General features: G+C 42.7%; 1 protein-coding gene across 2 annotated transcripts; it reads left to right on the top strand.

The window, feature by feature from the left end:
• Positions 1-183: 183 nt before the first annotated feature.
• On the top strand, positions 184-26137 carry casp8ap2 (caspase 8 associated protein 2). Of its 2 annotated transcripts, none has more exons than XM_078399788.1 (10): positions 184-272; positions 3415-3503; positions 4505-4573; positions 6805-6905; positions 9777-9851; positions 11136-11251; positions 13442-14808; positions 19633-22282; positions 23360-23459; positions 25364-26137. In XM_078399788.1, the coding sequence occupies exons 2-10, from the start codon at positions 3434-3436 to the stop codon at positions 25424-25426; spliced, it is 4611 nt and encodes a 1536-aa protein (XP_078255914.1). In that variant the 5' UTR covers positions 184-272; positions 3415-3433; the 3' UTR covers positions 25427-26137. The 2 variants fall into 2 exon arrangements, with proteins under 2 accessions (XP_078255914.1, XP_078255912.1); XM_078399786.1 differs by having other exon boundaries at positions 13442-15972.
• Positions 26138-27885: the final 1748 nt, after the last annotated feature.

Genomic DNA, 27885 nt, shown 5'->3' with positions numbered 1-27885 from the left:
CACTGCACATCGTGTATGTGTATGTGACAAATAAACTTGACTTGATCAAACACTCTTGACTTCCCCCACTTCTCTCTCCCTTTTCTTTGGTGCATCCATTGCTCTTGTGCAGCTGCGGAAGGCGGCCTTTGGAGGTCGTTGCTGGAGGAGTTGCTGGAGGTGGAGGCTGAGGGGAGGGCGGAAGGAGCGCGGGAAGAAGCGGCTGCCAGGCCGGGCAGCAACAGCGGCAGAGGAGAATGGCGAGAGGGCGCCGGGCCCACCGTGCACCACAGGCAAGTCCCCCCCCCTCCCCTCTTCCAGACCCGTCTCCCCCTGAATTATTGCAAACTATAACCCAATATGCACGGCAGGACATATTGTCCTCGCCTCCCCCTTCTCCATCCGGCCAACAGTTAGCGCCAAACAGCACCCCCTTGCCTTGCCTTGCCTTGCCTTCCTTGGTGCGTTTCTTCTGTTGTTATATTTCATTTCACTTCAGTTGGTGCATTCAAATTTCTGCTTCTACTTTTTGACCGGAGAAGAAACTCCAGGGGAGGAGGAGGAGGAGGGGGGCGTTGACTCCGACCGTGATCAAGCCGTAACTAAGTTAAAAGGATTGTGAGGAGGGAGTAACTGGACCGGGCCGGGCAGCATCTCTGGAGGAGGAGGAGGAGGACAACATGGGGTCATGGAGAGGGGACATTTCGGGTCATCATTGTAATTGTGGACGGTGCGGGTGCGGGTGCGGTTTCCCGGGGTTGTGACTGTCATCCCAGTTCTCTGGTTGAAAGCAGGGACGGGCGGACAACTTTGACGGCCTCCTCCTCCTCCTCCTCCTCCTCCTCATCCTCCTCCTAACCCCCAGTGAAGAGCGCGCCTTCCACACCACAGTGTGTGGTCAGTCAGTGCATCCCCCTTCTCTCCTGAGATGCTGCCTGACCCTCAGAGTTACTCCAGCATTTTGTGAATAAATACCTTCCACACCACAGTGTGTGGTCAGTCAGTGCACCCCTCTTCTCCCCTGAAAGCTTCTGGCCTGTTCTCTAGTTTTTGCAGCTTGTTCTGGAAACCATTGAATGGTGTTTGCCTGCTGCAGAGGTTGTAGGTGGTTTCATTTTCAGTCTGGAGAAGGGTCTCGACCCGAAATGTCACCCATTCCTTCTCTCCTGAGGTGCTGCCTGACCCTCAGAGTTACTCCAGCATTTTGTGAATAAATACCTTCCACACCACAGTGTGTGGTCAGTCAGTGCACCCCCTCTTCTCTCCTGAAAGCTTCTGGCCTGTTCTCTAGTTTTTGCAGCTTTTATAAAAAAATTAAATTTAATTTAAATCAAGTTCTGGAAACCATTGAACGGTGTTTACCTGCTGCAGAGGTTGTAGGTGGTTTCATTTTCATTCTTTAGATGGGTCTCATAGAAACATAGAAAATAGGTGCAGGAGTAGGCCATTCGGCCCTTCGAGCCTGCACCGCCATTCAATGTGATCATGGCTGATCATCCAACTCAGTATCCCGTACCTGCCTTCTCTCCATACCCCCTGATCCCTTTAGCCACAAGGGCCACATCTAACTCCCTCTTAAATATAGCCAATGAACTGGCCTCAACTACCTTCTGTGGCAGAGAATTCCACAGATTCACCACTCTGTGAAAAAAAACTTTCTCATCTCAGTCCTAAAAGACTTCCCCCTTATCCTTAAACTGTGACCCCTTGTTCTGGACTTCCCCAATATCAGGAACATTCTTCCTGCATCTAGCCTGTCCAACCCCTTAAGAATTTTGTAAGTTTCTGTAAGATCCCCCCATAATCTTCTGACCCGTATCTTCAATCTCGACCTGAAACGTCGCCCATTCCTTCATTCCTTCTCTCCTGAGATGTTGCCTGACCTGCTGAGTTACTCCAGCATTTTGTGAATAAATACCTTCATTTTATGTTGTTGATTTGTGCTTCTGGAGATCAAATCTGCCCCCTCCCCCTCCCTCCCTCCTCCCCCCCTCCCTACCTCCCTCCCCCCCCCCTCCCCTCCCTCCCCCCCTCCCTCCCCTCCCTCCCCTCTCCCCCCCTCCCTCCCCTCTCTCCCCCTCCCTCCCCTCTCTCCCCCTCCCTCCCCTCTCTCCCCTCTCCCCCCCCCTCCCATCTCCTTCCCCCCCCCCGCCATGTTTGACCGATTCAATTCCATGACATGTCCTATACTTGCTTCCCCCACTGAACCAATGGAGAAAATAAGTCCAATTACACCAAGTGGCCGACCCAAGACTTGCTCAAAAGGACACAAAGTGCTGGAGAAAACTCAGTGGGTCAGGCAGCATCTCTGGAGTACATGGGATAGGTGGCGTTTTGGGTCGAGACTCTTTTACAGACGCCAAGACAGTGTTGCTCAGGTTCACTGGGGATGAGCAGTAAATATTTGTAATAGACACAAAGTACTGGAGTAACACAACGGGACAGGCAGCATCTCTGGAGCGAAGGATTGGGTGACATTTCGGGTCGAGGCCCTTCAATAAATCTTGGTGTTTGTGATATCCACAACTTACATTTTAAAAAGTGCAGTGGGTGCTGAAGTCAGGTTTTATATTGATTGAGGGGGTGCTTAAGAAACAAATCAACAGCATTAAACATTATAGTGCTAAATTTAATATCGGTTCAATATCAAATAATCTATCACTTCTAACAGAAAATGTGAATGTAGAGTTTCACCAGGAAACTTGATGATATGCCAATAATAGAAGGATCAACAGTCATTTGAAGACAGTTAAGATAAAAAATAGTGATAAACTAATTAAATATTTGCTCAGATTAAATTAACATTATTACAAAGAGATTTTTGTTAAAATAGGAAATGATGCTGCCTGAGTAGTGGTTGAATAGTGTTCTTTCCATAAACCAGTTGGATTTATTGTAGGAAAAATAATAGACTTTTCAATCAAGATGTGTTATAACTGTTGAAAAGACAAAGCAGACCATGAATTTCAAATCAAATGTCATACTTGATCCCAAAGGTTTCCCGAATGCAAATTAGCCATGACTTTTGAAATACCTTGCATTTGAATATACCTCAAAATTATTTGGTGTATTTCATGTAATTGGGAAGTATCAGGAAGCATGTGCCCTTCAAGAAAGCTGGTATTTTTACGTGCTTTTGGCTTTTTCAAGTATAAAACTTCACTGGACTGAGGTTTAGGTTTTGAGGGATTTGGACCAAATTCAGGCAGGTGGGACTAGTGTAGATGGTTGGCATGGGCAAATTGGGCCAAAGGGCCTGTTTCCATGCTGTATCACAAACCTTTTAATCAAAGGAAGCTTGCAGACTAAAAGCAGATATGTGTTTGCTAATGTGGTTGCTGATGTCAGTGCCTTCAATTAATGAAGTAGGCACATTTTCTGATTAGACGTGAACGCAGACACTAAATGGTAATTGCAAACTTTTTGTTCACTCAGATGGAGAATTTCTAAGGACATGATGGACGGTGCAGAGACCAGCAATGCAGATTATCTTTATGATGATCAATTGAACGTGTGTAGTTTTGGTAAGAAAAAATTTGAATACTCTTTATCAGTGTGCATCATTTTCAAAAGAAATTCAAATGTAGTTAGACTTTAGACATACGGCACGGAAATAAGCCCTTCAGCTCACCGAGACTGCGCCGACTGGTGATCATCTCGTACATCAGCACTATCCTACACACTAAGGATAATTTACAGAAGCCAATTAACCTACAATCTTGTACATCTTTGGAGTATGAGAGGAAACCGGAGCACCACGACGCAGTGGTAAGGTTGCTGCCTTATAGCACCAGAGACCCGAGTTCTATCCTGATTATGGCTGCTGTTTGTGCGGAGTTTGTACGTTCTTCCCGCGACCGTGTGGGTTTTTCACGGGTGCTCCGGTTTCCTCCCGACACTCCAAAGAGGTACAGGTTTATATGTTAATTGGCTTCAGTAAAATTGCAGATTGTCCCTAGTAGTGTGCAGGGTGGTGCGAGTGTACGGGGATCGCTGGTCAGAATGGATTTGGTGGGCTGAAGGGCCTGTTTCCGCGCTGTAGGTCTAAACTAAACACCCAGATGGAACCCACGCAGTCACAGGGAAAACGTGAAAATTCCATGTGGACAATACCCGTAGTCACGATCGAACCTGTGTATCTGGCGCAATAAGGCAGCAACTCTACAGTGTGCCATCCAATGTGCCATTGTGCTGCTCAGTCGGCTGCAGGTCTTTGGAAATGGCCTCCATATTGTGGGTTGGTTGTTAGTTGGATTCCAGATACCTGTCGCCAAGAATGACATGAGTTGAATGAAATGATTACCATAAGTCTGAGCAGTGATTTGCAAATCTCAAAGACTTTTCTGTGAACATCATATTGTACAGTCTTTCCTTTCTTCTTGATGGATCAAAGGGTTTGTTTAATTGCATTTTATTTGTGGCCTGGTTTCACGGCTGCGGTGAAGGATGGGTTCAGTGTTTTTGTTTTATTGTGATGTTGACAATTTTGAAGTAATTGTTCGCTTTCTCCCTCTGTATGTTGTAGTTTCACCAGTGAAGGCAGACAGTGAAAGCTCTTTCGACATCTATGATGGCCTGGACACAGACTATCAAGGTGAGTCAAAGAGTTTTTAATTGTCATATGCACCAACAAACCGAAGAATGAAATTCTTACTTGCAGCAGCTTAACAGCATAACTGAACCGTCCTACCAACAACTAGAGAGCAGTCATAAGTCATAAGATCATAAGTGATAGGAGCAGAATTAGGCCATTTGGCCCATCAAGTCTACTCCACCATTCAATCATGGCTGATCTATCTCTCCTTCTCAAACCTATTCTCCTGCCTTCTCCCCATAACTTCTGACACCTGTAAATAATAATAATAATAATAATACATTTTATTTATATAGCGCTTTTCATATACTCAAAGACGCTTTACAGAGATTCCTCAGATGGTCCTGAGCTACTATCTACCTCATTGGAGACCCTTAGACTATCTTTGATTTGACTTTACTGGACTTTATCCTGCACTAAACGTTATTCACATTAATCACTTTATCAGGTATTTGTACAGTGTGGACGGGCTCGACTGTGATCATGTATTGTCTTTCCGCTGACTGGTTAGCACGCAACAAAAGCTTCTCGCTGTACTTCGGTACATGTGACAATAAACTAAACTCAAACTCATAACAGGCCTGTAACACAATACATATAGTTAATATATAATAAACAAAAAATCAATAAAGGGTGGAGAGAGTGGTTCATGTTTGTATGATATTCACAAATATTTAAAAAATAATGTAACATGTTCAAATGGTGGGCTTGACCACAGAATGTTCTCCAATGACGTTTCCCCAATTGCATCTTGGGAGAGAATGACTTGTTTGTTTGGAAGAATGTTTTTTTAGTTGAAAGCCTAGGTAAATCGCCACCTTGAATTACTAACGTGATTGAGATAATTATACACAAAGCAGCCAAGTGTTTTTGACATGATGCATGTATGTCACTGGGCAATTAATTTCTGGGTATGCTGTAAAATAGATAGCACCTTGTCAGACACCAAAGGTAGCATTTGTTTGCGGAGAAACTTGTTGCGTCAGCAAACGTGCAGTTTTGAAGACTTTTCAGTCTGCCAGTTATTTTTTTTTAAACCTATTAATTGTCATTTTGGCCTAAGATGTAGGAGAAAATCCAATTTTGATTAAGATCACTCCATAACTTTGAAGAAAGGCGGTCGATCAGCATGCAATTACTTTTCCTCTTTGTTTCAGAAGTGGGGGGGATGCCATGGCTTATCAAATTATTTTGTATGGTTGTACTGCCTTACAAATTACATGTTCTACAAGTCTTAATGAATCGGTTGTGCAGAGAAAATAGTTGCATTTTAAATGGTGCTGTTTAAAAGAATGAAAGTTGCATTAAAATTACTTCATCAAAACTGGGTTGGTTCAGTAAATAGGAAATTCTTGGTCCTTGGCATAATACAACTTTTATCAACCATCAGCATTACGATGCATTTCATATCAGACTCTTTTTTGCATGGCACGTGCACCAAATAAAGAATCTCAACGTGTAAATTAACATTTTTCACAAAAGAGCTCATAAACCTGAAAAATCAACGCTGGAATAATGAAGCAAGAAGATAACTGCATTGACTGCACCTATTGAAACCGTTCAGAAGTGCATAGACGTGGATGGAGTTGCAGAATAATAAAGTGATTTTACTTGTTTCAGAGGTGTAATTTTTTTTTCTCTCATAATCTTCCGCCATGTTAAAAACGGAAAGAACCCATCACCACCAAAACAAAGAATCAAGGGAAACTCTAAAATCTCCCAACTTTAGTGAAGTACGTTGTGGTCAAACTGGTAGAAAGGAATGGGGAGTGTCTTGGCAAACGTGGAACATAAATTGTGGCATAGTTTGGGATTACTTGTGGAGTTGGCACATGGGCCGACCCGACCTTGGAAATGGCACAAAAAATGGCGGCGCCTGCATGTGTAATATGTGCAAAAAGAATTTCACTGTGCAGTTGCGTATGTGATAAATAAAGCACTAGTGAACCATAGAAATGACTTAAATATCCATCTTTTCTGCAAACTTTGTTTCAGAGAGTTGATTGTACATCTTACATTCAAGCAATATGGTGCCATTTAAGCCGTGCCGCACCTGCACATTTTCTGTGCTGTTTGCCTTGCATAAGAAATAATGAAATTTAAGTTTTTCACGAAGCACCACTGATGGGAGGTGATTTATGCTATGTAACGCACCCGGAAGAAGAAGCTGTTTTTACAGAAGAATAAACAATTTATAATTTACTCATCTAAGATTTTTTATTTTTTTTCAGGTGATGTTGCAGGAAAGAGTAAACCTGCTAAGGATTGCTTTGATTTGTTTGAGGAAATCCTTACGGAAGAAGGAACAGCAAAAGATATCTCTTTGAAAGAGGTACATGTTTGGTTATATTGACCAATTGATAGAAGGAAGGTTTGCTTGTGCTTTTGGTGTAGGTGAATGACAGAACTAATAACTAATTTGCTCTTCAATCTGTACTGACAGTAAAATCAGACTTTATCTTGCACTAAATGTTGTACCCATTATCTGTACACTGGATGGCTTGATTGTAATCATCCTTATATTGTCTTTGACTGGATAGTACGCAACAAAAAGCTTTTCACTGTACCCCGGTACACGTGACAATAAAAACCAAACCTAAAGATTCTGGACCCTAAAGATTCTCGACCCGAAACGTCACCAATTCCTTCTCTCCTGAAATGCTGCCTGACCTGCTGAGTTACTCCAGCATTTTGTGAATAAATACCTTCGATTTGTACCAGCATCTGCAGTTATTTTCTTACACTAAAGATTCTGGATCTTAGTATATGTGAAACATACAAGTTGGGTGCTCACTGAAGACAGGTACTCTTTATACTGTGTTTATGTGGTAGTTTGGAGTAAGTAGCATAATCTATTTTACAATCTCTTATTTTAGACAGCATTAATTCCCGGTCCCAACTTCACAATTGGGCAAATGATTTACTGTTTACTCAGCATATACTCTGTCAGAAGCAATGCAGCACTTCAAAATTCCTAGAACATCCTGGAATTTAGTTTTAATGTGCAAAACCTTTTTAAAATTTGCTAAATACAGTGCCCTCCATAATTTTGGGACAAAGACCCATCATTTATTTATTTACCTCAGTACCCCACAATTTGAGATTTGTAATATGGTTAAAGTGCACATTAAGGTTGTAATGTGGTTAAAGTGCACATTGTCAGATTTTAATAAAGGCCATTTTTATACATTTTATACATGTAGAAATTACAGCAGTGTTTATACATAGTCCCCCCATTTCAGGGCACCATACTGTTTGGGACACATGGCTTCACAGGTGTTTGTAATTGCTCAGGTGGAAAAAGGTCTTGTGGATAGATGAGACGAAGATTAACTTATATCAGAGTGATGGCAAAGAGCAAAGTATGGAGGAGAGAAGGAATGCCCAAGATCCAAAGCATACCACCTCATCTGTGAAACACAGTGGTGGGGGTGTTATGGCCTGGGCATGTATGGCTGCTGAAGGTACTGGCTCACTTATCTTCATTGATGATACAACTGCTGATGGTAGTAGCATAATGAATTCTGAAGTGTATAGACACATTCTATCTGCTCAAGTTCAAACAAATGCCTCAAAACTCATTGGCTGGCGATTCATTCTACAGCAAGACAATGATCCCAAATGTACTGCTAAAGCAACAAAGGAGTTTTTCAAAGCTAGAAAATGGTCAATTCTTGAATGGCCAAGTCAATCATCCAATTGAGCATGCCTTTTATATGCTGAAGAGAAAACTGAAGGGGACGAGCCCCCAAAACAAGCATAAGCTAAAGATGGCTGTGCCTGGCAGAGGATCACCAGAGAAGACACCCAGGGACTGGTGATGTCCATGAATCGCAGACTTCAAGTAGTCATTGCATGCAAAGGATATGCAACAAAATACTAAACATGACTACTTTCATTTACATGACATCGCAGTGTCCCAAACATTATGGTGCCCTAAAATGGGGGGAAATATGTATAAACATTGCTGTAATTTCTCAATGGTGAAACCAAAATGTGTAAAAATGGCCTTTATTAAGATCTGACAATGTGCACTTTAACCACATGTGATTTTTTTTTTCTATTACAAATCTCAAATTGTGGAGTACAGAGGCAAATAAATAAATGACGGGTCTTTGTCCCAAACATTATGGAGGGCACTGTCGTTCTAATGCTCCTCTGATAAAACTTTAAACTATTTAAACTCCGATAATGCTATTTACTTCTCCACATTACTTATATGTGGCTGCTCTAATAGCAACCTTTGTCACACCAGCAATGAATGGTCCATCAAGCAAATTGAATAACCAACAAAAAAAAACCTTCAAAAAGGCATTCTGCACAAGTCGACAGACATGAATTGTAAACTGTTTCTGTCTTCCCACATATGTTGAATAGACAATAGACAATAGGTGCAGGAGTAGGCCATTCAGCCCTTCGAGCCAATTCAATGCGATCATGGCTGATCACTCTCAATCAGTACCCCGTTCCTGCCTTCTCCCCATACCCCCTCACTCCGCTATCCTTAAGAGCTCTATCCAGCTCTCTCTTGAAAGCATCCAACGAACTGGCCTCCACTGCCTTCTGAGGCAGAGAATTCCACACCTTCACCACTCTCTGACTGAAAAAGTTCTTCCTCATCTCCGTTCTAAATGGCCTACCCCTTATTCTTAAACTGTGGCCCCTTGTTCTGGACTCCCCCAACATTGGGAACATGTTTCCTGCCTCTAATGTGTCCAATCCCCTAATTATCTTATATGTTTCAATAAGATCCCCCCTCATCCTTCTAAATTCCAGTGTATACAAGCCTAATTGCTCCAGCCTTTCAACATACGACAGTCCCACCATTCCGGGAATTAACCTAGTGAACCTACGCTGCACGCCCTCAATAGCAAGAATATCCTTCCTCAAATTTGGAGACCAAAACTGCACACAGTACTCCAGGTGCGGTCTCACCAGGGCCCGGTACAACTGTAGAAGGACCTCTTTGCTCCTATACTCAACTCCTCTTGTTATGAAGGCCAACATTCCATTGGTTTTCTTCACTGCCTGCTGTACCTGCATGCTTCCTTTCAGTGACTGATGCACTAGGACACCCAGATCTCGTTGAACATCCCCTCTTCCTAACTTGATATGTTGATAACTTGATAACTTGATATAAAATATATGCATCCTTTTAAAAAAAATCATTGCAGTGTACCAATGTTCTTTTTTATTCTGACAGTTTCAGGAGAAGTCCGTAGAAAGAGAGAAACAAGTTGAGGAGTTGATGCAAAAGCTGCAAGAAGTGGAAACCAAGGTAACTGATCCATATAAGTCAGCTCATATGTCCAGACCGGACCTTTAATTTACCAGTTTGTTTTGTCACGGTCAGAGGTCACAAAATACACACACCAAACAATAATTATTTCTGGTAGACACAAAGGTTGTCAATTTACGATAGACACAAAAAGCTGGAGTAACTCAGCAGAACAGGCAGCATCTCCGGAGAGAAGGAATGGGTGACGTTTCGGGTCGAGACCCTTCTTCAGATTATTTCTGATTCATAATTATTTCTGATCAGTTGCATTGATAAGAAAAATGGAAATTCAGTAGGCTGGAAGAGCTATTCAAAGCAGCAAGATTGGAGTGAGGTGCAAACATATTTTGAGAAGATGATTTACCAAATAATGTCAAACCCGAGATAATGATTTTATAATCAAGAACAAAATCCATACCCGCAACGTCGGATCAGGGATTGAATGAAAATGGTGGCACAGTTGAACCACTGCCTCAGGCCCATTGACTCAGAATCAATCCTGACTTTAGGTGCCATCCATGTGACTGCATGGGTTTTTCCTGGTACTTTTGTTTCCTCCCACATCCCAAAGATGTGTGAGTTGTTGGGATGATTAGCCAGTGTAAATTGCCCATAGTTTGTAGATGAGTGCTAGAATTTGGGGCAATTCATGAGAATGTGGGGAAAATGAGGGGGGTGGGGTGCAAGGGTTTAACGTGGGATTAGTGTAAATGACATGGTGGTTAGAGTGCATTGAGTGGCCTGGTTAAATGCTGTATATTCCTAGTGAAAAGCAAAGTTTATGCCTTTGCAAACCCACTGGAGTCAATTTACTCAAGTAGCTAGTGGAGAAGAAAGTTTATTTGAAAATTAAGGTCCAAACTTCAGTTATTTCTATTTGTTATGTACTGAACAGAAAGCAGAAAATGGGTAACATGGGAAAACAAAATACACGCTATTTAATGAAAAGGAACTGCAGATGATGGTTTATACCAACGATATAGACAAAACGCTGGAGACAAAACGCAGGCAGCGACTCTGGCGAAAATGGACAGGCGACATTTGAGGTTGGGACTATTCTTCAGACTGAATCTGAAGATTCTGAAAGGAGGGTCCTGACCCAAACGATGCATGTTCTTTATTTTATTTGTTAAAAGCATTTGGAATTCAGCATCATCAATCAGTTAACCATTTAATCTGTGGTTACGAGGCATGTGGCCAGGGTTTCTGCTGTTGTTATACACATGTGCTAGAAGCAATGCCATCAGACGGAGACTAGAATCTATCCCTTTTGTTTCTGCCTAGAATTCCACTTTGTCGAATGAAAACATCCAGCTGAAAAAGAACATATCAGCCCTCATAAAAACTGCTCGTCAGGAAATTATCCGCAAGGATGAAGAAATTAATAGGCTGAACAGAAGGTGAAATAGATAAGACTTAAATTCAAATTTAAATAAATTGGTTACTTATATTCTGCAAAACGTATATAATATGCTTTAACAATAGACAATAGGTGCAGGAGGAGGCCATTTGGCCCTTCGAGCCAGCACCATTCAATGTGATCATGGCTGATCATTCTCAATCAGTACACCGTTCCTGCCTTCTCCCCATACCCCCTGACTCCGCTATCCTTAAGAGCTCTATCTAGCTCTCTCTTGAATGCAGTCAGAGAATTGGCCTCCACTGCCTTCTGAGGCAGAGAATTCCACAGATTCACAACTCTCTGACTGAAAAAGTTTTTCCTCATCTCAGTTCTAAATGGCCTACCCCTTATTCTTAAACTGTGGCCCCTTGTTCTGGACTCCCCCAACATTGGGAACATGTTTCCTGCCTCAAACGTGTCCAGCCCCTTAATAATCTTATACGTTTCGATAAGATCTCCTCTCATCCTTCTAAATTCCAGTGTAAACAAGCCTAGTCGCTCCAGTCTTTCAACATATGACAGTCCCGCCATTAACGGTGTGGCTGCAGAATTGTGGAGTCACCATTAGGAGTGAGGATTTCACAAAGGAGTGAAAGACCAGTGGATAACCAAATAAGAAGCAGGAGCATTAGTCCTTTGTTTATGTTCTGCCATTCATCCAGGCAGTGACTGTTTTTTCCACCTTAACTCCACCCTCCTGTACTATTTCCACATTTATACTTAGAGATATGTTTTTAGAGATACAGCATGGGAACGGGCCCTTTGGCCCAAAGAGTGCAAGACAACCATTGATCATCTGTTCATACTACTTCTATGTTATCCAACTTTGCATCCAGTCCCTGCTCGCTAAGGGCAATTTACAGAGGCCAATTAACCAACAATTGCCACACGTCTTTGGGATGTGGGAGGAAACCCACGCGGTCACGGGGAGAATGTGGAAACTCCAAGTAGACAGCTCATGAGGTCAGGATTGAACCCGGGACTGGTGCTGTGAGGCAGCAACTCCAGCAGCTGTGCCACTGTGCCTTTGATTCCCCATAATCTGTAGAAATCTACTGCTGCCTGTTTAGAATGAAAATGACTGAACCTCCTCTGCCCTCCATCATAGAGAATTGTGATGATTCATCACTTCTACATAAATAGATTTCTCATCTCAGTCCTGATTCTCCTATCCTTTATTCTAAGACTGTGACCCCCTTGATCTAATCCTCAACCAGGTGAAATATCCTCCCTGCAGGCAGCCATTCAAGCCATGAAAGAGTTTTATAAGCTTCAATGACGTCTTATTTTTCTAAATTCTAGAGAATACAGGCCTAGTTTGCTTAGTCTCTCCTTGAATGGCAAACACAACGATCTAGTGCATCTTTATTTATTCCCTAGATAGACACAAAATGCTGGAGTAACTCAGCGGGACGGGCAACATCTCTGGAGAGAAGGAAAGAATGGGTGACATTTTGGGTCGAGACCCTTCTTCAGACGCAACCCGAAACATCACCCATTCCTTCTCTCCTGAGATGTTGCCTGCCCCGCTGAGTTATTCCAGCATTTTGTGTCTATCTTCAGTGTTAACCGGCATCTGCAGTTCCTTCCTACACATTTTATTTATTCCCTTTCTGGCAAGCATTACGATGCCATTTGATACTGATTTTCAGTAACGTGCACAAGAACACCCACATTACTTTGATCATCAACATTTCCCAATCTGAGACCATTTAAAAAAAAAAATACACACCTTTTCTGTTTTGTGCACCAAAGTGAATGACCTTATGTCTTTCCATTTTGTTTTCCAACTCTCACTTGCTTTCCAACTCCCCTTTGATTATTTTGATACTTGCCTACATTAAGGGGTATTTTAAAGTAACTATTTAACCTACCAGCACACCTTTGAGAATTGGGAGGTGAGTGGAGAACCTGTCAGACACCCTTGCAGTTACAGGGAATGTGCAAACTCTACAGACAGCATCCAAGACCAGTATCAAGCCCACTCTGCTGGAGTAGTGGAGTAGTGAGGCAGCAATAATAACCAGCAAGCTCTTAAACCTGGAGAGATTTTATAGAAGCAAAACCTATAACCCATGACTTACATTCTTGCTTAGGAATAAGTTAAGGGCATCTACACACCATTCTTTTGGCTATGTATATCTGTGACCTGCGGTTTAGTAAATAGTTTCTTTTTTAAAAAATTCAGGCAATCGGTGAATTGGATTGGAAACCCATGTCTCCGACGTTACCAGAATCATCCCACGGGGTCGATAAATGTTCCGATATCATCACAGAACGACGGCACCTATTCCAGACAGAGTCTTCCTTGTCCATCCAGATCTGCAAATGTTGAGCAGTGCTTGCTTACACCTCACCTAAATGAAGAGGGAAACTGTCCCAAAGCTCGACTACTTGACTGTGGAAGTACGATTTTGGAACCAAAGAGCCAATGTAATTTACCAAGAAATGTCAAATCTCTTTCTAGCCTTCATTCAGTTGTAGGCAGAGAGCATTCTTGTAAGTTTCTCTCGCATACAAGTATTGTACCACCTCTTAAACCAAATGTCATCAAAGATAAAGCAGAACTGCCTCCTTGCAAGGAGGGGAGAGGAACTGAGAAATCGAATGGAGAGAATTCGGTTAAACATGGGACTGTTGAAAAGTTGTATGTTTCTGAGCTATTGGGCTCTGGAAATAAACACAAAGAACTCCATGCTGCAGAAAAGACTGAGAAACAAGGGCAAGCTTCTCTGAGTACAAAACCGCATTCTGAAGTGAGTAGCACAGCTCGACATACTCCAGAAGAAAGGTCAGACAAAGTCAAACATCGCCTTGGTCCGGCCTCATTTTCTGGCACGTGTGGAAACAGTGCAGGTTCAAAAGAATCAAAAAGCAACGTTGAAAAGGAGGAAAGACGTAAAGAGAAAGTGGCAAAGAAAAGTGACCCCAGAAGCAGGGAGCAGGTAACGGACAGAAAAAAGGATCAGAAAAGTAGTCGGGAAGAGGCCAAGGGCAAACAAAGAGATGACCGGTTAAGAAGTCGATCTTCTCAAAAGGAGAGAGAGCCGGAGAGACGTCATTGTGAAAAAAGAAAGGATTCATCAAAATTGCCAAGTCCTTCTAGCTCCTGTAAGTATTCTCGGAGCACTTGTGTGGCAGTGAACCACTCTTCCTCAAAAGAGAAAATAAATCAAAAGACTGAGAGTAAGAGTTCGGGAAAGGAAAAGAGCACCGGGGACAGCAGAGACCGAAAAAGTAAATCGTCAAACGGGAAAGTACAAGATGAAGACACTGGCAAGGAGAGTGTCGGGCAGAGTGGCAAAAATAACAGCAGAAGCTTAAACAAAGATGAAAGTAAAAAGGAAAAGGGTAAGTGTGAGCCCAAAGAAAATCAGAGGGACCACAGTGTTCACAGACACTCGTTACGGAATGGAAGGGACTACGTTGACAAGGAGCGTCAAAGTAAAAAAGACAAAACTAGAGTGACTGAGGGGCATGAAAGAACAGCGAAAAGACATTGTACAGGAGATCCAGCGCATGGTCACGGTACAGGCAGCCAGCAGAGCCGAACAGGTGAGCAAAGCTCAGTAAGGGACTCTGATCCCAAATTGCATTTTATGGAAACACTGCAGCTTACCATTTCTCCTGTGAAGAAACCACATGCTGCTCCTGCTCCTCCTGCTGCTCCTCCTCCTCCTGCTCCTCCTCCTCCTCCTGCTGCTCCTGCTGCTCCTCCTCCTGTTTCTCCTGCTCCTCCTCCTCCTGTTTCTCCTCCTCCTGTTTCTCCTGCTGCTGCTCCTGCTCCCGCTCCTGTTGCTGCTGCACCTGCTTGTGAGTTGGAAGTGCCTTGCACACGGGTGCTCGATGTGGATGGGGTGGTGGAACCTGTTGGCAGAATGGCCTCCGAGAAGAGTGACATGAGTAACGAGGGAAGTTCCAACAAGGTTAACGAAGCAAAGAGCAAAGAATCCAAATCCACTGAGATGCAGTTGGCAGAAACTGGGTCTTCTGCTCCATCAGCTAATTGGGAACCTGCAGAATGTGAAATGACGCCCTCTACCCTGCTAAAGGGAGACGAAATGGAGGAAGACTTCGAAGTAATATTAGTGGACGATTCTGACACGGTCAAGTTAACTCAAATTGTTGTGGAGACAGTGGGAACCGTGGAAGTTATCAGTGAAGCCGTTTCTGAAGAGGATGCAAGTTCTGCACCACTTGTGGAAATTGATGCTGATAAGTGTTCTGCATTGGAACAAAGACCTTCGGAAGTTGACAAGAGTGAACTGAACACAACATCCCAACAGCTTATAGAAGTTGACTGTACCATTGATGGGCAATGTGGGGATTCGGATTGTCCAGTTGAAACTGCCAATGCAACAAGCAGTGAAAATGTTCTTTCGCTCTCTTGTGCTGGAAACCCTGAGGTTTCCGGCCAACCTCTTATTGTCACTGCAACATTTATTGCACAATTGCCAGCTATTGCAGAACCAGATTCAACTGCCCACGAACAGCAGCAGACAACTGGCAGTGTGACAGATTCTTTAAATGTTGCCACATCAATTAAAAAATCTTGTGTACCCGAAGACCTGGAAGACAACTCCATTCAGAGCATTGACTTCACCTACATTGGGTGCATCGGTGCCCCGATCAGTCCTTTAGCCAGTCCGCAACGACCCGTCAGAGCTTCAGCATTGGAGAAATCGGGTATATCTGCAGAGAGAGTTGTTGACCACAAAGGTAAAAGCACGTGTTTTTTTCCCTTGGTGTGTGTATTTTTGGACAGAATTCGTACACATGAAGGTTGTCAATACTGACATGAACTACCGCAAGTGCACCTGCGTTTTTCGTGAAACAGATGGCACCTTACTCAAGTTGTCATCCTGTAACTAAATCTTTTTTTTTAACTGTTTTGTTTTTAACTTCTCCATACAGAGTAGAGTGCGGAATGAAGCACTTGGAGTCATAATCATTCAGTGCCAAAACAGGCGCTTCAGCCCAACATGCTTTTGCTGACCAAAATGTCCACTCCAAACTGGTCCCATGTGTTCATTCCTGGCCAATGTCCTTGTCAACCTCTCCTATCCATGTACCTGTCCAAATGTCTTTAACATGTTGCTATTGCACCTGCTTCAAATACTTCATCTGGCAGCACATATGATAGTTCCAAAAAAGTTCCTGTGAAAATCTTTCTCCTTTCACCTCAAATCTATACTTGTGTACATCTTCATTCATAGTATTGGATTATTACTATTGTCATGTGTACCAAGGGGCAGTGAAAATCTTTGTTTTCTGACTGGGCCTTGTTCACAACTTTCTGCAACTTCTTGTGATGTTGGTAGAGTAGTGGCCAAGCCAAACTGTAAATCGAACTGAAAGAGTGCATTCTGAGCTGCATCTGTCAAAATTGGTACGAGTCATTGTAAACTTGCTGAATTTCCTTAATCGCCGGCAGAAGATCTGTTAGTATGCTTTCTTGGCTTTAGTGTCAACCAGACCAAGTGGACCCGTTGGGCCCAAGCCTCTCCTGCATTGGTGCAGCACCCTCCCCTCTCCCTCCCCTCTTTCCCCTCCCCCTCCCCTCTTTCATCCTCCACCCCTCCTCCCCCCTCCCTCCATCCCCTCCCTCCATGGGAGGGGATCTTATCGAAACATATACGATTACTAAGGGGTTGGACACGTTAGAGGCAGGAAACATGTTCCCAATGTTTGGGGAGTCCAGAACCAGGGGCCACAGTTTAAGAATAAGGGGTAGGCCATTTAGAACGGAGATGAGGAAAAACTGTGGTGTCATCAGCAAACTTGTGAATGAAGGTAGACTAGATTTTGACTATACTGTTGTGAGTGTGTAGGGAGTTTAGTGAGAGGCTGAGAATGCACTGGTGTTGAGATTTATCATGGAGGATGATTTGTCATCTAACCTTACTCAATGTGGTCTATGGATCAAGTGTCTTTAAATAAATATAAAGAGGTACACAAATTCATGAGAGGAATAGATCGGGTAGATGCCCAGAGTAGGGGAATCGAGAACCAGAGGACATAGGTTTAAGGTGAGGAGGGAAAGATTTAATAGGAACCTGAGGGGTCACTTTTACACACAAAGGGTGGTGGGTGTATGGAACGAGCTGCTGGAGGAGGTAGCTGAGGCAGGTACTATGGCAACGTTTAAGAAAAATGGAAACAGGTACATGCGCAGGGTAGGGTTAGAGGGATACGAGCCAAACGGAGGCAGGTGGGACTGGAGTAGATGGGGCATGGTCAGTGTGGGCAAGATGGGCCGTTTCCACGATGTTTGACTCTATGACTCTAAATCAAGGATCCAGTTACAGAAGGAGTTATATAATCCTAGGTCCAGGAGTTTGGAAATGAGGGTTGAAAGTATGGTGTGAAAGGCGGAGCGGTTGTCAATAAATGTTGGCCTTCATAACAAGAGGAGTTGAGTATAGGAGCAAAGAGGTCCTTCTGCAGTTGTACAGGGCCCTAGTGAGACCGCACCTGGAGTACTGTGTGCAGTTTAGGTCTCCAAATTTGAGGAAGGATATTCTTGCTATTGAGGTCATGCAGCATAGGTTTACTAGGTTAATTCCCGGAATGGCAGGACTGTCATATGTTGAAAGACTGGAGCGGCTAGGCTTGTATACACTGGAATTTAGAGGGATGAGAGGGGATCTTATCGAAACATATAAGATTATTAAGGGGTTGGACACGTTAGAGGCAGGGAACATGTTCCCAATGTTGGGGGAGTCCAGAACCAGGGGCCACAGTTTAAGAATAAGGGGTAGGCCATTTAGAACGGAGATGAGGAAAAACTTTTTCAGTCAGAGAGTTGTAAATCTGTGGAATTCACTGCCTCAGAAGGCAGTGGAGGCCAATTCTCTGAATGCATTCAAGGGAGAGCTATATAGAGCTTTTGAGGATAGCGGAGTCAGGGGGTATGGGGAGAAGGCAGGAACGGGGCACTGATTGAGAATGATCAGCAATGATCACATTGAATGGTGGTGCTGGCTTGAAGGGCCGAATGGCCTACTCCTGCACCTATTGTCTTTTGTCTAAATAGGAATCTGATGTAGGTGCCTTTCTTATCCGGATGTTTCAGGGATGAGTGTAGGGAGAGGGAGATGGCATCTGTCGTGGAATTGTTGTGACGGTAGTTAAATTACTGTGATCAAGGTTGTCTGGGAGGCTGGAGTTGATGTCTTTTAAATCTTACAGTTGTACCCGTCTCTATCACTTCCTCTGGCAGCTCATTGCAGATAAGAATTTCATTGGGACGGATGACAATAAAACACTTGATTCTTCCGTGTGGAAAAACGTTCCCCCTCAGGTCGCCTGTAAATCTTTCTTGTTTCATCTTAAAGCTATGCCCTCTAGGTTTAGACTCTTCTACCATATGTATGCCGCTTTGAGGTATTTTATGTACCTCTATAGGGTCACCCCTCAACCTCCTATGCTCCAGGGAAAAAAAGCACCAGATTATCCACTCTCCTGATAATTCAAGACCTCCAGCTGGTCTTGTGTATCTTTGTGTATCTTTTTTAAACGCTTTCCAGCTTAATGACATCCTACTGGCTACTTTCCCTCCACTCCTCAGTCTAGATGAGGAATCCCAACCCGAAATATTGGCAGTCCATTATCCTCACAGATGCTGACTGATTTGCGAGTTCCTCCATCAGCTCTCCTTTTTTTTCCTCCGGATTCCAGCATCTACGGCCTCTTGTGCCTCCTACGTGTCAGATATTCCAAGTGTGGTCTCACCAACGTCTTGTACATTTGTAACATGACATGCCAACTCTTCTGCTCAATGCCCTGACCGATTTTAGGCAAACGACCTAAAGCATCGCCTATTCATGTCTTCCAGAGATGCTACCTGACCCTTTATTCTTTACTTTTGTCTACCAGTTGCTAACCATTGCTATTGCCAATATTACATAGAAATTTAAACCAAGGGTTCTCTTGGATATAAACACTACTTTGAAGTATCTTTTCTTAACTTCCTCATGGACTCTGTCAACTAGCTGAGGTAAACTAAAATAATTATTGAAGAGAATAGATTTTATTCAGAAAACATAAAAAATAATGACCATTATCTAATTGGGTTCCTTTTGAGATTCTTCAAAGAATTTAAACCCTAATTTGATCAGGCAATCTGTAAAGAATGTTAACTTTCTTTTCTTGCCTGAGTAGAAAACAAGTTGCACAGTTACTGGTTTTGGAAGTCAAATTCTTTTCTTGAATGATAACTGAATGAGTTACTATTTTTATCGTGAAAGTGGAAAGTGTTCGCTGTTATTTGTAAGACTTTATTAATTATAATTATGAATGACAAACAATATTGTATGGAAGTTTTCTGAATTAGTAAATGCATTCTAAGATTTCTTAAATTTTTGTTTGTCTGTCCAGATTCTAAAGAGAAAATCCAAGAGAGTTGTTCCTTAAGCAGTTGCACTCTGGAGTTGAATAAAGAAAATCAGGAGCCTTTGTGTAAAACAGGAGTTAAAACCTGGGAAATTTCAGAAGAAATAGAAGAAGGAGAAATTTTGAGCGAGGTGGATGAATGTGCATCTCAAGAGAAGAAACCAGCTAGTAATGTTCAAGTGGTAAAAGAGAGCAACAATGAAGAGACGGGTAATCCTGGTCAGAGCCCAAGTGAAAAGGAAACGGATCTGGCAAATCCTGATGAATCTGCTGTAAAATCGTCCACTGAAGTATTACCCAAAATTAAATCCGTTAAAAAACGAGGAAAATCAAAAGGTGTGTCATCAAGTCAAGATTCTGAAGGATTGAAAATATCTTCACTGAGTACTATTGAAAAAAAACGAATTAAATCCTCAGTTACTGATTTAATGGAAGCCCTAAAGGTTGCTCGAAAGATCATCCGACGGAAGTACATGAAACTTCATAAACAATTTGAAATCCGCAGGTTTAAACGAATTATTGAGATTGCCATTGCAGAATTCATCTCCATAGTTAAACGGTCCAAATTCCCAAAGTCCAGGAGAGAGCACAAGAGTTCCATCTGTGCAATGATTGAGGCCAAACTATCACAGGCTAAATCTAATGGGATTGTAAGCAGTATTTTCTCACAACAGGCCCCAAATATGAAAGAAAAACTGTGGATGTTTGTGGAAAAGCAGTTTGATTTTATATTTGACATGACACGCGAGACCTTCATCTCTTGTGATAATATAAGTCTGGAACTGGCCTTGGAGGAGGAAAGGAAAAATGAGAAGTTGATCAAAAGTAAGAAGAGAAAGACGGTGGTTAAGCACAAAGTTGACAAACTTTCAAAGTTGAAAAGATCCCTGTTCTTGGAGCCACTTTTGGCAAATAATGTTTCGAGCAAAAAGAATTCTGAGAGAAAGAAACTAACTGCAGATGGGAGCAGACAAAAAGAAAGTACACAGTCAAACAAACATTCAAAGAATTGTATTGAGCTTACAGCTGGTGGTGTCTCCAAAGAAAACTCTCAGCCTTCCACTAAAGTCAAAAACTTCTTGTCCTTGAATCAGATGAATTCAAATGCTTCAAGCGACTCACTGATAAATTCCAACTTCACTAAAGACTCCCATGAGAAAACTGAACTTGGCATTCTGACGGAACAACAGGCCTCTACTCTAACCTTTAACCTGGTAAGCGACGCTCAGATGGGCGAGATATTCAAGTGTTTGTTGCAGGGGTCGGATCTGTTGGAGCAAGGGATTTCAACGCTGGAATGTAATTCTTGGCCTGTCCCTGAGAAGATGCACCATGATGGCAACTCGATTCTGTCTGGTGCTACTTCCACATCAGAGAAAGTTTCTACAGTGTCCCAGGGAGATAGTATATCTTGGCCTCCCGTCACACCAAATAAGCACACTGTTGGGTTAAGACCGCCACTCAATATAGATATTTTGGATGAAAGCTGCATGCTTGAAATCCCTGATAAACTGGTCCACAACAAAGACACTCAGATGATCAGTCTACCTGAAGGTTCAATTAGCCAGAAGGTAATAGAAACGAGTTCAGCTCCACAAATGCCTACCTCTGTGTCCTCTATTCTGATGGAGGATCTGGCAGTTTCTCTTACGGTCCCCTCGCCTCTTAAATCAGATGGGGAAATCAGCTTCTTAACATCACAGAATGAATTATCCTTGCCTGGTGAAGTGAGCGAGTCCATTTTGACCAGCCATTACAGTGAAAACGCTGTCCTCGACGAGGAGGATGCCTTGGAGCAAGATATTCACTTGGCTTTGGATTCGGACAATTCTAGCAGCAGGTCCAGCAATTCCTCGATGTGGAACAAGCAGATGTCTTCCTTTCAGTATCAAGGCCACTCCCCAATGCAGGCTGTTGTAACGGAAAAATCAAATGACCATTTCATCGTCAAGATAAGGTGCAGGACGTCCAAAGCTGACTCCCCACTACAGAGCTCACCCTCTGCTCCAGCAGAGCAGAAGAATGCGCCGTCCAAGTTGGGACCAAGTGGGGGATGCATTATGGAGACCATTGATAAGCAGACAATATTACCCGTCAACAATGTGCAAGGTGTAATTGAGGAGCAAGATCGCCTGATGTCCAAATCATTACCGACTCATTCTCTGGTTGTGGAGCATCCAGCAGATGGAGGCAGAACTCTGGAAGAGTCAGGAATGGAGGTTGGGATGCAGCCATCTCAGTTGGAGAAAGATCAACCATTAGCCAATCACTGTGCAGATCGTGAGCCATCACTTGAAACTCCCAGTGGGAAAATAAAAGGTGTCGCATTATTGACTGCAACAATCTTGGAACCCGATCCTAGTTCCAGGACCAAGAAGAGAAAACATAATGCGAAAGTGGATTCCACCCACAAAAGAGCACGTAAAGAATCTTTGAAAACCAGTGAGAAACAAAATAGCCAAACCAAGGCACAAAAGAAATCCACTTCATCAGCAAAGAAAGCTGTCAAAAAGACAGATGTTACGCCAAAAAAAACGACAACCAATGCTTGTCAGTCCACAGTGTCGTTGGCAACCAGCCTTTCTGCTAAGAATGTTATCAAGAAGAATGGTGAAGTTGTCATTGCATGGACAAGGTAGGATCTCAATTTGTGGCTTATAAGTTGTACAAAGTCGGTTAGAGCAAGCACAAAGTGTAACTCAGCGGGGTCATTTCTGGAGGAATTGATTTCAGGCGAAGGGGTAGGCTCCCCTCATCTGTATCCACTTATCAGTTTGCACACTTTGTTTTCAATCCCCCCCCCACACCACACACACACACACACACACACACTTTTCAAGCTTTCTCTCCCCACCACACACACACACACACACTCTTTTCAAGCTTTCTCTCCCCACCACACACACACACACACACTCTTTTCAAGCTTTCTCTCCCCTACTACAGAGTGGAAAAGGGTCCTGAACCAAAACATTGACTATCCATGTCCTCCAGAGATGTTGCCTGACCCGTTGAGTTACTCCAGCACCTGATGACCTGTGCCCCGAGTCATATTTGCCTGGTCTCTGTCATTTAGCTTTTATTAGGCTGTGTGGCATAAGAATTTGCAGCACAGTCCAAAGACGTGCAGGTATGTAGGTTAATTGGCTGGGTAAAATGTAAAAATTGTCCCTAGTGGGTGTAGGATAGTGTTAATGTACGGGGATCACTGGGCGGCACGGACTTGGAGGGCCGAAAAGGCCTGTTTCCGGCTGTATATATATGATATGATATGATAATACATTGTCATGACTCAAAAAGGCAGCCAGCATCATCAGAGGCCCATACCACCTTGGTCACACTCTCATTTCATTCCTGCAGTCGGGAAGAAGGTATAGGAGCTTAAAAACTGTTAATGTGCAGGTTCAGGAGCAGCTTCTACCTTGCAGGCAAAGTAAACCTAAAGACTCCGGCATCAGTTATTCCAGTGCCTTGTGTTGTATGCAAGATTCCAGCATGTGCAGTTCCTTTTGTCGAAACCTAACTAAAGACTTATCCTTTTAAATAACTCGTGCTCCCAACCAATGTTCTCTGACTGAAGCGTTTCTAGCACTCTGCTTTTGAACTTCATTTGGACCTTGGAAATTTTATTTCACAGGTGTGTTTCTCTTTTGTCTCTTTAAGTTTGCTTTAAATGATGTTGTGTAATCCTGTTTTACGGTTTATTTTTCAGGGACGATGATAGATCAATACTGTTGGATTGCCAACAGAAAGGGGCAAATGAAGAAACTTTTAGTTACATATCGAGAAAACTACAAAGATCTCCACGACAGGTAAACACGGGTTCCTGAAAGATGAAGAGTAATTTAACTCTAGCATTTAATTTTAATTTTAATTTAATTTTAGCATTTAAGTTACTCCAGCATTTTGTCTATTGACCTGCTGAGTTACTCCAGCATTTTGTGTATCTCCCCCCACTCGCAACAAGGACAGAATCCCCCTCGTTCTCACCTTCCACCCACCAGCCAGCGGATCCAACAAATCATCCGCCAACATTTCCGTCACCTACAACGGGACCCCACCACTGGCCATATCTTCCCATCCCCTCCCCTCTTTGCGTTCCGCAGAGACCGTTCCCTCCGTAACTCCCTGGTCCACTTGTCCCTTCCTACCCAAACCACCCCATCCCCGGGCACTTTCCCCTGCAACCGCACGAGATGCAACACCTGTCCCTTTACCTCCCCCATCAACTCCATCCAAGGACCCAAACAGTCTTTCCAGGTGAGACAGAGGTTCACCTGCACCTCCTCCAACCTCATCCATTGCATCCGCTGCTCCAGATGTCAACTTATTTACATCGGCGAAACCAAGCGCAGGCTCGGCGATCGCTTCACTCAACACCTGCGCTCGGTCCGCGTTGACCAAACTGGTCTCCCGGTGGCCGAGCACTTCAACTCCTCCTCCCATTCCCAGTCTGACCTTTCTGTCATGGGCCTCCTCCAGTGCCATAGTGAGGCCCACCGGAAATTGGAGGAACAGCCTGGGCAGCTTGCAGCCCAGTGGTATGAACATCGACCTCCAACTTTAGATAGTTCTGTCCCTCTCTTCCCCTCCTCCTTCCCAGATCTCCCTCTATCTTCCTGCCTCCACCTATATCCTTCCTTTGTCCCGCCCCCCTGACATCAGTCTGAAGAAGGGTCTCGACCCGAAACGTCACCCATTCCTTCTCTCCTGAGATGCTGCCTGACCTGCTGAGTTACTCCAGCATTTTGTGAATAAATAAGAGTAATTTAACAATCATAAAGCATATGTGGGCGGCATGGTGGCTCCTCGGTAGAGTTGCCGCCTCACAGGGCCCTTGATCCTGATTACGAGTGCTGTCTGTACGGAGTTTGTACGTTCTCCTCATGACCGCATGACCGTGCTCCGGTTTCCTCCCGCACTCCAAAGACGTAGGTTAATTGACTTTGGTAAAGATTGTAAATTGTCCTTAGTGTGTTTCGGATAGTTGGTCAGCGCAGACTCGGTGGGCTGAAGGGCTGCTTCCGTGCTGTATCGCTGAACTAAAAAACTATAAACGGTGATTTAACGGTGCAGAGGCTCCCCAGGTTACAGATGGCCTGACTTATAGAAGTCTGGCTTCACACACATTCTCGCATACAATGTTAAAGCATTTTTCAAGATAGTAACAATAAAATGTTTCAGAATGTTCATTAACGATTGGCTGCAGCATATATAGCCCCAGTATAATATAATATTTGATGAAATGAAAGAATTATAGCAAGTATGCAGAGGATATGTACAGCTTTCACAAACAGACATTTTTTGACTTGTAGAGAAATGTTAGAGTTTCTTTTAGAGTCTGAGCTGATGAGTATCTTCAGCATTTTCTTGTCTTTTTTTTCAGTTGTGGCAGTTTTTGCTTTTAAATTGATTGAACCTTTGTCTTTGATTTGGTAAATTCCGGGTTGAAACCCTATCCAAGGCTTGAACCCATAATCTAAAATGATATAGTTCAATATTAAGGGTGTTATATGCAGTCAACTTGCCCTAAAAATAAGCTAATCCATCAAGTCAATTTAGTGCCGTATTGATGTAGGAGTATCACCCTTGTTCTGTTTAATGTGAATCCCTTAAACTAGATATTCTGATTGATTATGAATAATATTACTGGAAATATTAGAAAATAAATCAACGTGTGACCAAAGACGTAATTCAATTGTATTTTGTGTTTCAGGTATCGGAAAGATTATTTTGTTTGATGAAGTTATTCAAAAGGACAGGAAACATGAATAACTGACAACTTCTGCATCTGAGACTTGTATTTGTTTTTCTGAGATGATTTGGGTTTTTGTGGAGAAGAAACATTAAGCTCAGGATTGATGTTGTGGTTCAGGCATAGGACACAGAGCTTCATTGCCATGGTGGTCTGCGCTTTTTCTTTCCAGCAAGCATATTTCTGAAGCGTCGGTCTACATGGACCACACTTTGAAATGGCATGCACACATGATGCAAGCAGGCGTTATACCAATTATACTCGCATCAAGTCTTGCCACCTGCCTCCCCCAGTCCCCCAAATTGAAATGTTTCTACTGGACTGACCATTGAGAAGTTCGCAACAAGTTCAATGAAGCAGATTTTAAATTCCATGATTTGTTTCCTTCCTTTCAGTGGTGTGATCGAAGTGAATTGCTTTAATAATGTTGACCCTTTTTGCACATGTATTTACATTACTGACACATGACTGCCTATCTCAGTGCATTCACCCAAGTGTGCTGTCAGATTTGTGTAGTTTGTAAAGTATAACATCCATGTGTGTGTGTGTACATAAATCTGTTCTTGCGTTTCCTATTTTTATGTGAATATATCTTTGGAAGCAGGTTTGGAACTTTTTGAAATTGATTGCATTCGTGCCTGTTTTTATAGAGTTGAACAATGCTGTACATTTGTTAATATTATAAATACACGTTTTTGAAATTTACATAAGTTGTCTTAGTATGTTTCAAACTGTGAAGACTGACTATTATTTATTTTTCTTAGGTTTCAATGTGAGAACTAAAAGCTTTTTAATCTCTTTGTTCCTGTTGTATCATGTCCAGAATGTTTGTAATGTTTAATGACAATGCAAGTATTCTTGTCCTTTTTTTAAAAAAAAATGATTGCCTTGTTTGGACATTACTTAAATACATTCTGTATATTAAAGTTTTTATATTTATCTTTTTTCCCGGGTCAGGCAGGACAAGTTTAGTGGTTTCCAATTGGTGTTATTCTGTTAGATTGAAGACTGGAATATTAAGCTGTCTTAAAAGTAACTTGCCAGCATAATAACCATTGGTTATTATTGTCATTATTAATTGTCATAAATACGGGGACGCTGCAAATTAAGAATCTGAAACATACTTTTTTTTTCAAATAAAACATACCTTTTTTTTTCCAAGGATGTTCGGAGTCCAGTGGTAGGTTTCAAGGCTTCCTTATTCACAGCTTACAGTTGTTAAATCTTCAGACAAGAGGGGCTGAATGCATCAAGACAAACTAAAAATCGGTCCACTACACTACTGTACAACTGTAATTTATCTGTACAGGTATAGATAATTTTGACCATCTCTCTCTCTCTGGTTTGGTTTAGTTTATTTTCACGTGTACAGAGTACAGTTAAAAGCTTTTGTTACGTGTTATCCATTCAGCAGAAAGACAATACATAATTACAAATCGAGGCATTCACAGTGCACAGATACATGAAAAAAGGGAATAACATTTAGTGCAAGATAAAGCGAGTAAAGTCCGATCAAGGATAATCCAAGGGTCTCCAATGAGGTAGAGAGTAGTTCAGGACTGATTTCCAGTTGTGGTAGGATGGTTTAGTTGCCTGATAACAGCTGGTTGTCTTTTCATTGGCTCGATTGTAATCATGTATTGTCTTTCCACTGACTGGTTAGCACGCAACAAAAGCTTTTCACTGCACACGTGACAATAAACTAAACTGTATCAAACTGTGTAAAAAAAAAAAACTATCTCCTGGCTACCTCTTGTACACATGTAGAACTCACTGACCATCAATTTCAACACTAATTTCCATCCTGCTCTTAAATATACTTGGACCATCTCCCTACCGTTTCTGGATCTCACCATCTCCATCACAGGAGACAGACTAGTGACCGACATCTAAGAGTCTGAAGAAAGGTCTCGACCCGAAACGTCACCCATTTCTTTCTCTCCAGAGATGCTGCCTGACCCGCTGAGTTACTCCAGCATTTTGTGTCTACCTTCGATTAAAACCAGCAACTGCAGGTTTTTTTTGCTATGTGTCTACCAATCTCCTGGGTCATGTCCCTTCCTTGTTGGTCCTGCTCTCAGTGGGCTGTCGATTGTCAATACCTCATTACCACAGAGTAAATAAAGGTTTGGGTTTGCACAGATCCGAGTTTTAATCAGTTCTAACTGGTTCAGGATGGCAGATGGACTGGGGTTACCCGAGTTCTTTGTCCCTGGGCTCAAGTTGCTTCAGCTCACAGATGGTTCTTTTCAAGGCGTCAGCAGTTTCGAATAGACTCACTCCAGGAATTCCCGGCTCCAGAGTCAAGTTCATTATCACGTGTACAAATACAATGAGGTACAGGTGCAATTAAAAATCTTACCAATAGCACCATCATTCAGCATGGAAACAGGCCTTTTGGCCCAACTTGCCTATGCTGACCAAGATGGCCCATCTACATCATAATGCTGTTAAATGTTTTGCTATTAACTGTACCCATTGTA

Source organism: Rhinoraja longicauda, chromosome 5 (assembly GCF_053455715.1).
Source record: "Rhinoraja longicauda isolate Sanriku21f chromosome 5, sRhiLon1.1, whole genome shotgun sequence".
NCBI classification, from domain to species: Eukaryota; Metazoa; Chordata; class Chondrichthyes; order Rajiformes; family Arhynchobatidae; genus Rhinoraja; species Rhinoraja longicauda.
Note: the sequence above shows the minus strand (reverse complement) of the source record. Positions and strands in the feature narration are given on the sequence as shown.

What these genes read in the sequence shown, in the direction of transcription:
- casp8ap2 (XM_078399786.1), top strand. Translation starts at nt 3,434, where the DNA reads ATGATGGACGGTGCAGAGACCAGCAATGCAGATTATCTTTATGATGAT. An exon ending in CCTGGACACAGACTATCAAG is followed by an intron (nt 4,574 to 6,804) that starts GTGAGTCAAAGA and finishes ATTTTTTTTCAG; the next exon opens with GTGATGTTGCAGGAAAGAGT. An exon ending in GAGAGTTGTTGACCACAAAG is followed by an intron (nt 15,973 to 19,632) that starts GTAAAAGCACGT and finishes TTGTCTGTCCAG; the next exon opens with ATTCTAAAGAGAAAATCCAA.